General features: G+C 51.0%; 1 protein-coding gene across 1 annotated transcript; it reads left to right on the top strand.

The window, feature by feature from the left end:
• Nucleotides 1-806: 806 nt before the first annotated feature.
• On the top strand, nt 807-6,996 carry LOC308277272 (histone-lysine N-methyltransferase SETMAR-like; the record flags this gene model as incomplete). Its single annotated transcript, XM_080716437.1, has 3 exons — nt 807-957; nt 1,297-1,316; nt 6,241-6,996. The coding sequence occupies 3 exons, from the start codon at nt 807-809 to the stop codon at nt 6,994-6,996; spliced, it is 927 nt and encodes a 308-aa protein (XP_080572563.1).
• Nucleotides 6,997-13,376: the final 6,380 nt, after the last annotated feature.

Raw genomic sequence — 13,376 nt, 5'->3', positions numbered from 1 at the left:
CAGGGTTTAAAGGTGTCAGCACTTATGGGAACAGCAGTGCAGTTGAGGCAGAATCTAGAGGCCCCCTGCCTCCCAGAGCAGCCTGCTCCCTGGCCCTCACCCGAGCAAGGCCAGGCCTCAGGTGAGCAGGGCCGTGTCTGTGTTCCAGGCTCTCATGGCGTTCAGGGATGTGGCCGTGTATTTCTCCCAGGAGGAGTGGAGCCTGCTGAGCCCTGATCAGAGGACCCTGTACAGGGAGGTGATGCTGGAGAACTACAGAAACCTGGTCTCTCTGGGTAAGTGTGGTATGCTTAGGACTGGCATTTCTTCCAGTTTAGGATATATTTGAGACAATAATCTCTCTCTCTCTCTCTCTCTCTCTCTCTCTCTCTCTCTCTCTCTCTCTTTCTCTTTCTGTTGCTGTCTTTATGGTACTGGAGATTAAACCCAGGGGCATTCTACCTCCAAGCTGCACTCCTAGCGCTATTTTATTTTGAAACAGGACCTCACTACGTTACTGAGCTGTCCATAAACATGAGATCCTCCTGTCGCAGTCTTCTAAGTACTGGGACCACAAGTGTGTGCCACCATGCCTGGCTAGCAATGTTTATTTTTAACTTGGTCTTTGGGTAGCACTCAAAAGCAAAACTATTTTTTTTCTCCCATGAAGGTAAGGTTTGTCGAATTGAAAGCGTGTGTGTGTGTGTGTGTGTGTGTGTGTGTGTGTGTGTGTGCACGCACACGCACATGCGCTCTGGCTGATACTCTGCATTTCTGGGCCTTTTCCTCTGAGCTGGGCTCTCTTCCTTAGTAACTTATTTTCCGTGATGGGTGACAGCGGTGTTCATCCACCTGGCTTGGAACAGAATCAGCGCCTCCGTGAGTGGATCGGCCCCACTCGTTCAGGTCCTTGCCGCACCCTTTCAAGCTCCTCACCTGCCTTGCCTCTGAATTCTTCCCTGGCCCTTGACCCAGGACGTAAGGTCATCTTGTCATCCTTTCCTGTGGGCAGGAATTCCGTTTTCTAAACCAAAGCTGATCGTCCAGCTGGAGCAAGGGAAAGAGGCGTGGAGAGAAGAGAGCAGATGCGCGCCAGCCTCCCGTGCGGGTGAGTGGCAGGAAACTGGGCCAGTGAGCTCCAGGATGCAGGGTGTGAGCAGCCAAGAGGCCGGAGGGAGGCGGCGCCGAGCCCCAGTGCAGGGAGCTGCCTCTGGAGCTCTCGGCCTGCGTTCACGTTGCCTGGCTCGGCCTCCCTTCCCGACCTCATCCTCACCCCGTGAGCGCTTCCCTGGGTCTCCTGTCGCCTTCCTCCTACAGGAAGCCCTGGCCTTCCCGGGGTAACTCTTGTACATGTTTGTCGGTTTTTTTTCTCTTTTGTTATCATCTTTTTAGAAAAGATCAAGAAGAATAGAGCAGACACTGAATGATGTAAAGAAAACAAAGCCCAGTGGGAGACATAAAGCTTAAAAGTCAGTTGAGAAATTTAATTGGAGTGCTCAAAGCAACTGTAAGCTTAGAGTGGTTTGTACACTTTTCCATGGTTATGTAAACTGCCAGGCGTGGTGGCGCACGCTTGTAATCCCAGTCTTGGGGAGGCTGAGATGAGAGGATCATGGTTCACTGACAGCTCCAGCTACTTAGCGTGGCCCTTCGCAACTTTTGAGAACCTGTTAATAAATACATAAATAAATGAAAAGACTTAAAAAGTACAGGTAGCGGTGTGGATCCGGGGTGCAGTGTCCCTGAGTTTCATCACTAGGACCGAAAAAAAAAAAAGGTTATGTAAAAATAAATATAACGTCCTTCATTTTCTCTTTTAGCCCTTAAAACTTAATCTATTTAATTTCATTAAGAAAACGTTGACTGAGCCCTGTTCCAAGTGTGTATCATATACATCCTTAACTTTCCGTATTCTTCTTCATCAAATACTACTTGATATAAAACCTAAGAGCGCAGCAATTCTCAGGTATCAGTGACTCTTGTCAAATTGTCCTTTGCATTTTTAAGTATTTGTGGTCGTGAAGATTGAACCTAGGTTCATTCTACCTCTGAGCAACACCCCCTGCCCTACTCTTAGTGAAACAGGGTCTCACTAAGTTGTGAAGGGCCTCACCAAGTCGCAGAGGCTGTCCATGAACCGCAATCCTCCTGTTGCTGCCTCCCAAATGAAAAAATTACATTCATGCACTACCGTGCCAACTTAGACCATGAGTTTTTATTTAAGGTGTTATTTTTTATTTATATATTTTTTATATATATTTTATTTTATTTATTGTATTTTGTGGTACTGGGGTTCCTGGAAGCCCTTCTACCTCCTGGCTATACTCCCAGACCTATTTTATATTTTTTATTTGGAAATAGGATCTCTTAAGCCAGCACGGCTGATTTCGAACCAGCACAATCCTTCTGTCTCCACTTGCCAAGCATGGGCATTACAAGCGTGAGCCACTACAGCCGGCTCAGATGTTATTTATGTATGTATGTAGTTATGTATGTATGTATGTATGTATGTATGTATGTAATCATTTATTGTGGTACTGGATATTGACCTGAGGGACATTCTACCTCCAAGCTGTACTCCCAGCCCTGTTTTTTATTCTTTTTCTTTTTGCAGTATTGGGGATGGAACTCAGGGGCATTCTACCTCCGAGCTACACCCACAGCCCTATTTTTCATCCCTTATTTTGACACAGAGTCTCTAGAACCAGGATTGCAGGTGTCTGCCACAGTGCTTAGCTCGTAACCACTTTTTGAGCAGCCCTCTACACGGGCCCTCTACCCAGTGCAGATGACTGTGCACTCTACCTATCTCTTGATCAGACGAGCACAGTTCACTAGTTAGCTAGCTCTCAGTGAGAAAAAAGAACACAAGTTTCAGGCGTGGTTTCTGTGTGTGTTGCTGTGCGTTGGAAGGTTATCGTAGTGAGAATCATGTAGACTGTCGATGTTGTCCCTATTTATACACCCAAGAGTGCCTGTGATGCCTGTGCTGTCCCCTGTCTGTTGAGCTGTACTGTTGTGCTGGGAAGTTGCTCATATACAGTAACTCTTGGAGCCGGGCGTGGTGGTGCACACTTGTAATCCCAGCATCTGGGAGGCTGAGACCTGAGGATTGTGGTTTGCGGACAGCCTGAGCTACTTAGTGAGGTCGTCTGCAACTCAGTGAGACCCTGTTTCAAAAGAACAAGAATAAAAAATTGGGCAGGGTGTGTAGCTTGGAGGTTAAATCCTCTGTGTTCCATCCCCAGACCCACTAAATAAATAAATAAATAAATAAAGTACCTCTTGGTCAGTAACATTTGCAATTAAGGATTTGAAGAATGTGGTCAAGTCTCACCATCAAATGAATTCCATCTGACTTGAGCTTCTCTTTCTCTGGCAGGACCAAACCCGCCCCTGCACTCCATTACTCTCTGCCCTCCTGATTTCTCCAACCAGAAATCTCTGGAGCAAAATGTGCTGTGTGGCCACTGCCCCTGGATCTTCACATGCTTATGTGCAGAAAGACTTGTTGCACCTGGGGACCCACACGCGGAGGACCAGAAGGAGCAGCGAGCCTCGGACGATAGATCCTGTAGCCACAGAGCAGAAGATCAAGACAGAGAAGGCTCCAAGTCTCGGTTTTGTAGGCCCAAGAAAAGTACTTTTGGAGAATTTCCCAGGCCACCCCAGAGGCCACTAGGTAGCTCCCAGCATCACATCAGAGCACTGGGGATGGAGGAGAGCCTGGCTCAGACGAGGACCCCCAAAGACTCCGACAAGGTGCTGAGGAGGGCAGAAGGCCTAGGTCTTGGAGCAGTTGCCTGTGGCCAGCGCAGACTGCGTTCCAGCAAGATGACCAGCCTGCTCAGTCACCAGAGGACACAATCGGGGGAAAAGCCATATGTGTGCGGTGTGTGTGGCAAAGGCTTCAACGTGAAGTCCACACTCACCAGACACCAGAGGACACACTCGGGGGAGAAGCCCTATGTGTGCCTTGAATGCGGGCGAGGCTTTAACTGTAAGTCCAACCTCATCAACCACCAGAGGACACACTCAGGTGAGAAGCCCTACGTGTGCGGTGAATGCGGCAAAGGCTTCAGCCGTAATTACCACCTAATCATCCACCAGAGGACACACTCGGGCGAGAAGCCGTATGTGTGCAGTGAGTGTGGCAAAGGCTTCAGCGTGAAGTCCAACCTCATCGTCCACAAGAGGACACACTCGGGCGAGAAGCCCTACGTGTGCAGTGAGTGTGGCAAAGGCTTCAGCAAGAAGACCACACTCAACAGACACCAAATTACCCACTCAGGCGAGAAGCCCTACATGTGCCATGAATGCGGGCGAGGCTTTAACTGTAAGTCCTACCTCATCATCCACCAGAGGACACACTCTGATGAGAAGCCATACGTGTGCCACAAGTGTGGGCGAGGCTATAAATGCAAAGCTTACCTAATCATCCACCAGAGGACACACTCGGGCGAGAAGCCCTACGTGTGCAGTGGGTGTGGCAAAGGCTTCAGCGTGAAGTCCAACCTCATCGTCCACAAGAGGACACATTTGGGCGAGAAGCCCTACATGTGCAGTGAGTGTGGCAAAGGATTCAGCCAGAAGTCCTACCTCATCATCCACCAGAGAAAACACTCGGACAAGAAGCCCTATGTGTGCAATGAGTGTGGCAAAGGCTTCAGCATGAAGTCCACACTCACCAGACACCAGAGGACACACTCGGGCGAGAAGCCCTACATGTGCAGTGAGTGTGGCAAAGGCTTCAACATGAAGTCCACACTCACCAGACACCAGAGGACACACTCGGGCGAGAAGCCGTACATGTGCAGTGAGTGTGGCAAAGGCTTCAGCCAGAAGTACTACCTCATCATCCACCAGAGGACACACTCGGGCGAGAAGCCCTACATGTGCAGTGAGTGTGGCAAAGACTGCAGTCGGAAGTCCTACCTCATCATCCACCAGAGGACACACTCGGGCGAGAAGCCATATGTGTGCAGTGAGTGTGGCAAAGGCTTCAGGGAGAAGTCCACACTCACCAAACACCAGAGGACACACTCAGGCGAGAAGCCCTACGTGTGCAGTGAGTGTGGCAAAGGCTTCAGCAAGAAGTCCACACTCACCAGACACCAGAGGACACACTCGGGCAAGAAGCAATATGTGTGCAACGACTGTGGCCAAGGCTTCAGTGAGGAGGCCAGACCCAACATCCACCAGAGAACACACTCGGGGAGAAGCCATAGGTGTGCAGCGAGTGTGGCAAAGGCTTCAGTGGTGAGGCCAGACTCACCATCCACCAGAGGACGCACTAGGGGAGAAGCCGTACGTGAGCAGTGAGTGTGGCAAAGGCTTTGTTAGAAGTCCTACCTCACCATCCACCAGAGGACACACTTGGGTTAGAAGCACTATGTGTGCCACGATGTGAGCAAAGTTTTAAGCAGAAGCTCCACCTCCCATCCCTGGGAGGACGCACTCGGTGAGAAGCCATACATGTGCCTCGAGTGCGGCAGGTGAGGCTTTAGCCGGAAGTCCCACTTCATCGTCCACGAGAAGAAGCACTGCAGAGAGAAGCCGGACGTGTGCCACGAGTGCGGCAAAGGCTTCAGCCAGGAGTCCATCTCTGTTGGACACTAGTGGACACACTCGAAGGAAAAGCCATACGTGTGCCAGGAGTGCGGCCGAGGCTTCAGCCACCAGTTAGGGCTCATCAGCACCGGAGAAAGCACTCGCGGGAGAAGCCGTACACGTGCCGGCAGTGCCGCCTGGGCTTCAGCAGCAAGTCAGCCTCACTCACACACAAGCGGGTGCACTTGGAAGAGAGGCCGTGCGTGTGCAGAGAGTGTGGCCGAGGCTTTAGCCACAGGTCACACCTGGCCTTGCATTAGGTGCCACAGCGGGGGGAGGATCCTCGTGCGTGCAGGAGCTGTGGGCAGGGCTGGGGCCAGAAGGCTCCCTCAGCAGACCTAGGAGGATGCAGCGCGCCCGCCGCAAGCCGCCACTCCAGCTCCACTCAGAGGCCTGTCTGGGGCAGTCTTCGGGCGCCTTGTATTCTCTTTGAATGTGAGGGTGGAGGAGAGGACCAGTAGTCAAACTCTTTACGATTCCACGAAATGTAATAAAAAGCACCTTCCATCAGTGGTCTCAGAATGTCTGTGTTTTGTGGCCTTTATTTTAATTTTGCTTCATTACAGATCTGGAACTTTGACATGTTTATAAGAAATAAGAAATGATAACACATATTTTGAAATCTTAGGTCCACTAAATCTACGCTGACAGTACACCCCGGATCACGTCATGGGACCTGGAGCAGCCACGGACCCCACTCAGATAACCTTTCCCGGCTGCAGGTGCGGCGCCGCCCCCTGCCTCCCCGGCTCTTGCCCCTGCCTCCTCCAGGACGAGCACTTGTGCCTCAGGGTGCTAGGCCCGGGAGCCAAGTACTCCAGGCCCGTCTTTGAATGCAACGCCCTGTGCCAGTGTGCGGACCATTGCACAAACAGAGTGGTCCAGAGGGGGCTGCAGTTCCGCCTGCAGGTGTTCAAGACAGACAGAAAGGGCTGGGGGCTGCGGACCCTGGAGTTGATACCCAAAGGGAGATTCGTCTGTGAATACGCCGGCGAGGTCCTGGGCGCCTCGGAAGCGCGGAGGAGAACTCACTCGCAGAAGAGGCAGGACCCCAACTACATCATCGCCGTCAGGGAGCACGTGTGTGGCGGGCCGGTCCTGGAGACCTTCGTGGACCCCACGTCCATCGGCAACGCCGGCCGGTTCCTGAACCACTCCTGCCAGCCCAACCTGGTCATGGTCCCTGTCCGAGTCGACTCGATGGTACCTAAACTGGCCCTCTTCGCAGCCACGGCCATCGGCCCGGGAGAAGAGCTCTCTTACGACTATTCGGGAAGGTTCCTTAACCCCGTGGAAGGGGGCGAAGAAGAGAGGCCCCAGGGCGGGCAGCTGCGGAAACCCTGCTCCTGCGGGGCCGCAGCGTGTGCCGGGTTCCTGCCTTTTGACGGTTCACTGTACTGCCCTTAGCCGGGCGTCCTTCAGGAAGAGTGCAGGCGGAGGCTGGCCTTGAAATCGCGCCCCTCCTGGCTCAGCCTCCCAGTCCACACTCGGATCTCGCAGCTCTGATCTTTTAGGAGAAACAGTCTCCTGGTTGAAGCTACCAGTACTGGGCTCTCGCACCGAATCCAATCCGTACCGGGACTGCGAACGCATCCCACCTTGCCTGGTTGCTTTCTTTTCCTCTGGTGGGTGTCCTCTGGTGGATGATGAGCTGGTACTTATGGCTGAAGGTTTAGCCACACTCACTGCACACGTAGGGCTTCTCACCCGAGTGTGTCCTCTGGTGGATGGTGAGGTGGGATTTCTGGCTGAAGCCTTTGCCACACTCGCGGCACACGTAGGGCTTCTCGCTCGAGTGTGTCCTCTGGTGGACGAAGAGGTTGGACTTAATGCTGAAGCCTTTGCCACACTCACTGCACACGTAGGGCTTCTCGCCTGAGTGTGTCCTCTGGTGTCTGATGAGTGTGGTCTTCTCGCTGAAGCCTTTGCCACACTCACTGCACACGTAGGGCTTCTCGCCTGAGTGTGTCCTCTGGTGTCTGATGAGTGTGGTCTTCTCGCTGAAGCCTTTGCCACACTCACTGCACACGTAGGGCTTCTTGCCCGAGTGTGTCCTCTGGTGGTTGATGAGGTGGTAATTCCGGCTGAAGCCTTTGCCGCACTCACTGCACACGTACGGCTTCTCACCTGAGTGTGTCCTCTGGTGGATGATGAGGTGGGACTTAAAGTTAAAGCCTCGCCCGCATTCAAGGCACACGTAGGGCTTCTCGCCTGAGTGGGTAATCTGGTGTCTAACGAAGGTCGACTTCAGAGTAAAGCCTTTGCCGCAGTCTTGGCACACAAACGGCTTCTCGCCCAAGTGCGTCCTCTGGTGGATGATGAGGGAGGCCTTCCGTGTAAAGCGTCGCCTGCACTCGACACACACAAAGGGCTTCTTCCACGAGTGCAGCTTCTGGTGCCTGGTCAGGCACGTCTTTAGACTGAAGCCCTTTTCACACACACCACAAATGTATGGCTTCTCCCCCGAGTGTGTCCTCTGGTGACTGAGCAGGCCGGTCATCTTGCTGGAACGCAGTCTGTGCTGGCCACAGGCAACTGCTCCAAGACCTAGGCCTTCTGCCCTCCTCAGCACCTTGTCGGAGTCTTTGGGGGTCCTCGTCTGAGCCGGGCTCTCCTCCATCCCCAGTGCTCTGATGTGATGCTGGGAGCTACCTGGTGGCCTCTGGGGTGGCCTGGGAAATTCTCCAAAAGTACTTTTCTTGGGCCTACCAAACCGAGACTTGGAGCCTTCTCTGTCTTGATCTTCTGCTCTGTTGCTCCAGAATGTATTGTCCGAGGCTCGCTGCTCCTTCTGGTCCTCCGCGTGTGGGTCCCCAGGTGCAACAAGTCTTTCTGCACATAAGCATGTGAAGATCCAGGGGCAGTGGCCACACAGCACGTTTTGCTCCAGAGATTTCTGGTTGGAGAAATCAGGAGGGCAGAGAGTAATGGAGTGCAGGGGCGGATTTGGTCCTGCCAGAGAAAGAGAAGCCCAAGTCAGATGGAACTCATTTGATGGTGAGACTTGACCACATTCTTCATATCCTTAATAGCAAATGTTACTAACCAAGAGGTAGGTTCTTTCTTTCTTTCTTTCTTTCTTTCTTTCTTTCTTTCTTTCTTTATTTGGTCTGGGGTTGGAACACAGAGGCATTTGACCTCAAATTTACACCTCCTGCCCAATTTTTTATTCTTGTTATTTTGAAACAGGGTCTCACTGAGTTGCAGACGACCTCATTAAGTAGCTCAGGCTTTCTGCGAACTGCAATCCTCAGGTCTCAGCCTCCCAGATGCTGGGATTACAAGCGTGCGCCACCACGTCCGGCTCTAAGAGGTACTGTATATGAGCAACTTCCCAGCCCAACAGTACAGCTCAACAGACAGGGGACAGCAAAGGCATCACAGGCACTTTTGGGTGTATAAATAGGGACAACATCGACAGTCTACATGATTCTCACTACGATAACCTTCCAACGCACAGCAACACACACAGAAACCACGCCTGAAACTTGTGTTCTTTTTTCTCACTGAGAGCTAGCTAACTAGTGAACTGTGCTCGTCTGATCAAGAGATAGGTAGAGGGCACAGTCATCTGCACTGGGTAGAGGGCCCGTGTAGAGGGCTGCTCAAAAAGTGGTTACGAGCTAAGCACTGTGGCACACACCTGCAATCCCGGTTCTAGAGACTCTGTGTCAAAATAAAGGATGAAAAATAGGGCTGGGGGTGTAGCTTAGAGGTAAAATGCACCTGAGTTCCATCCCCAATACTGGAATAAGAAAAAGAATAAAAAACAGGGCTGAGAGTACAGCTTGGAGGTAGAATGTCCCTAGGGTAAATATCCAGTACCACAATAAATGATTACACACATACATACATACATAACTACATACATACATACATAACATCTGAGCTGGGTGTGGTGGCTCACGCTTGTAATCCCTGTGCTTGGGAGGCGGAGACAGGAGGAGCGCTTGGTTCGAAGCCAGCCGTGCTGGCTTAAGAGATCCTATTTCCAAATAAAAAATATAAAATAGGTCTGGGAGTGTAGCCCGGAGGTAGAAGGGCTTCCAGGAAACCCAGTACCACAAAATACAATGAATAAAATAAAATAAAATATATATATATAAAATATATAAATAAAAAAATAACACCTTAAATAAAAACTCATGGTCTGAGTTGGGCTGGGTGGTGCATGCATGTAATTTTAGTATTTGGGAGGCAGAAACAGGAGGATTGCGGTTCATGGACAGCCTCTGCGACTTGGTGAGGCCCTTCACAACTTAGTGAGACCCTGTTTCACTAAGAGTAGGGCAGGGGTGTTGCTCAGAGGTAGAATGAACCTAGGTTCAATCTTCACGACCACAAACACTTAAAAATGCAAAGGAAAATTAGACAAGAGTCACTGATACCTGAGAATTGCTGCGCTCTTAGGTTTTACATCAAGTAGTACTTGATGAAGAAGAATGCAGAAAGTTAAGGATGTATATGATACTTGGAACAGGGGTCAGTGAACTTTTTCTTAATGAAACTAAATATTTAAGTTTTAAGGGCTAAAAGAGAAAATGAAGGACATTATATTTATTTTTACATAACCTTTTTTTTTCGCGGTCCTAGTAATGAAACTCAGGGACACTGTACCTCGGATCCACACCGCTACCTGTAGTTTTTAAGTCTTTTAATTAATTTATTTATTATTTATTTATTTATTTATTTATTTATTTATTTATTTTTAAACAGGGTCTCACTGAGTTGCGAAGGGCCTCGCTAAGTAGCTGGAGCTGTCAGTGAACCATGATCCTCTCATCTCAGCCTCCCCAAGACTGGGATTACAAGCGTGCGCCACCACGCCTGGCAGTTTACATAACCATGGAAAAGTGTACAAACCACTCTTAGCTTACAGTTGCTTTGAGCACTCCGCTTAAATTTCTCAACTGACTTTTAAGCTTTATGTCTCCCACTGGGCTTTGTTTTCTTTACATCATTAAGTGTCTGCTCTATTCTTCTTGATCTTTTCTAAAAAGATGTTAACAAAAGAGAAAAAAACACACAAACATGTTCAAGAGTTACCCCGGGAAGGCCAGGGCTTCCTGGAGGAGGAAGGCGACAGGAGACCCAGGGAAGCGCTCACGGGGTGAGGATGAGGTCTGGAGGGGAGGCCGAGCCAGGCAACGTGAACGCAGGCCGAGAGCTCCAGAGGCAGCTCCCTGCACTCGGGCTCGGCGCCGCCTCCCTCCGGCCTCTCGGCTGCTCACACCCTGCATCCTGGAGCTCACTGGCCCAGTTTCCTGCCACTCACCCGCACGGGAGGCTGGCGCGCATCTGCTCTCTTCTCTCCACGCCTCTTTCCCTTGCTCCAGCTGGACGATCAGCTTTGGTTTAGAAAACGGAATTCCTGCCCACAGGAAAGGAAGACAAGATGACCTTACGTCGTGGGTCAAGGGCCAGGGAAGAATTCAGAGGCAAGGCAGGTGAGGAGCTTGAAAGGGTGCAGCAAGGACCTGAACGAGTGGGGCCGATCCACTCACGGAGGCGCTGATTCTGTTCCAAGCCAGGTGGATGAACACCGCTGTCACCCATCACGGAAAATAAGTTACTAAGGAAGAGAGCCCAGCTCAGAGGAAAAGGCCCAGAAATGCAGAGTATTAGCAAGAGCGCATGTGCGTGTACACAAACACACACACACACACATACACACACACACACACACACACACACACACACTTTCAATTCGACAAACCTTACCTTAATGGGAGAAACAAAATAGTTTTGCTTTTGAGTGCTACCCAAAGACCCAGTTAAAAATAAACATTGCTAGCCAGACATGGTGGCACACACTTGTGGTCCCAGTACTTAGAAGACTGTGACAGGAGAATCTCATGTTTATGGCCAGCTCAGTAACTGAGTGAGGTCCTGTTTCAAAATAAAATAGCGCTAGTGGTGCAGCTTGGAGGTACAATGCCCCTGGCTTTAATCTCCAGTACCATAAAGAGAGCAAAGGAAAGAGAAAGCAAGAGAGAGAGAAGGAGATTGTTGCCTCAAATATATCCAAACTGGAAGAAATGCCAGTCTTAAGCATATCACAGTTACCCAGAGAGACCAGGTTTCTGTAGTTCTCCAGCATCACCTCCCTGTACAGGGTCCTCTGATCAGGGCTCAGCAGGCTCCACTCCTCCTGGGAGAAATACACGGCCACATCCCTGAACGCCATGAGTGCCTGGAACACAGACACGGCCCTGCTCACCTGAGGCCTGGCCTTGCTCGGGTGAGGGCCAGGGAGCAGGCTGCTCTGGGAGGCAGGGGGCCTCTAGATCCTGCCTCGACTGCACCACTGTTGCCATGGGTGCTGATACCTTTAAACCCTGTCCCTATCCAGCCAGCGGCACTTGTGAACACACACATTCAATGTCCTGGGTGGCCTGCTTGGGGTATACATGAGAAAATGAAAAATCCCTAAGTTTTGAGAACTTTAGCTCTAGGCAGAAGAGCAAAAAATATTAAAAATTAAACAGTAGTCACGTACAATAAGACTGAGTTTTAAATATTTAAAAGGACAGTGATGGTATTGGTGCTGGGGGATCTAAGGAACTGAACTCATACAGTTCCACAACGGCAAAGACTAAACCACAGCCCAGCCTTTTCTGATTCCCACAGTCCGTGGCCTGCTCTGGTGAGCTCATGAGAAGTGGCCACGTATGTACAGCACAGTATCTGAGGGGGAGGCCTCCTCCCCACCAGTGAAGGCCGCCATTCTCTTCCACTATGCAGTGTGAGGGCCATGGAAACCCACGACTGAATGTTGTTCAAAGCAGCACACAGCCAGGCAGGAGAACCGACAGCTGCCGAGAGAGGAATGCGGGACTATGGGTGGAGGAGCAGTGAGGGGAGCACCGGGCTCAGTGCTCCCTGGAGAAGCTCTCACCGTTAGAGCCTCTTTTCCTGGAGGAACCAGCTGGAGTTCCAATCCTAGGAGAGAACTCTGCGGGAAATGCTAATATTGAACGCAGAAAACCTGCGCATGGTTCAAGAGGCAAAGGCAGAGGTGCCACCTGAGCCAGGCAGTCAGGAGCCCAGGAGTCCTCCCTCTCCCCAGCAGGCAGTCCTCCTGGGCAGCCAGGGTCACAGGACACAGAGCAAGAACAAAAAGTGTTCAGCGAAGTCACTGGGAATCCCCCAGGGCCAACATAGCGGCACCTCCTCCTCCTTAAGCACCAGGGAGGGATCTGCCACAGAAGACAAGGACAGGCTGCGAGCGGCTTCCTAGGCGCAGAGCTGGGATGTGGTCTAGGAGCTGAGCCTGCCAGCGGCGGCAGTGGAGTTCACGTGTAATCCCAGCATCTCAGGAGGCTGAGGAAGAAGGATTGCAACCTTGAGGCCAGCCAGGAAACTTAGCGAGACCCTGTTTCAAAATTTAAAAAGATAAAAAAAAAATAAACATCTGGGGTGTGACTCAGTGGCAGAGCATTCCTAAATTCAATCCACAGAAACACAAGAAGGAAAGAAGAAAGGGAGGAAGGCAAGCAAGGAGGGAGGTATGAAGCCTCCTCTGACACGCTGTCAACACTGAGCATGAAGCCTTCCTCTGCTACTGAAGATGAAAGACGTGCTGAGCTCGTACTACACAGAGACTGTTCCAGACACCGCGTCGCGCCTCATCTGTCCTTACAACAGCCCAATCAAGAAGCCGTGTTACCACTTCACAGACGACAACACTGAGGCACAGTGAGATCAGTCCCTCGCCCCTGGTGACAAATTATAAAGCGACAAGCTGCAGAGATCTGGCTGTGGAGACGAGGCTCTTCAAGGCTGTT

This window comes from Muscardinus avellanarius, assembly GCF_963383645.1.
Source record: "Muscardinus avellanarius genome assembly, chromosome: 19".
Taxonomy (NCBI): domain Eukaryota; kingdom Metazoa; phylum Chordata; class Mammalia; order Rodentia; family Gliridae; genus Muscardinus; species Muscardinus avellanarius.
This window is presented reverse-complemented; position numbering and strand designations above follow the sequence as displayed.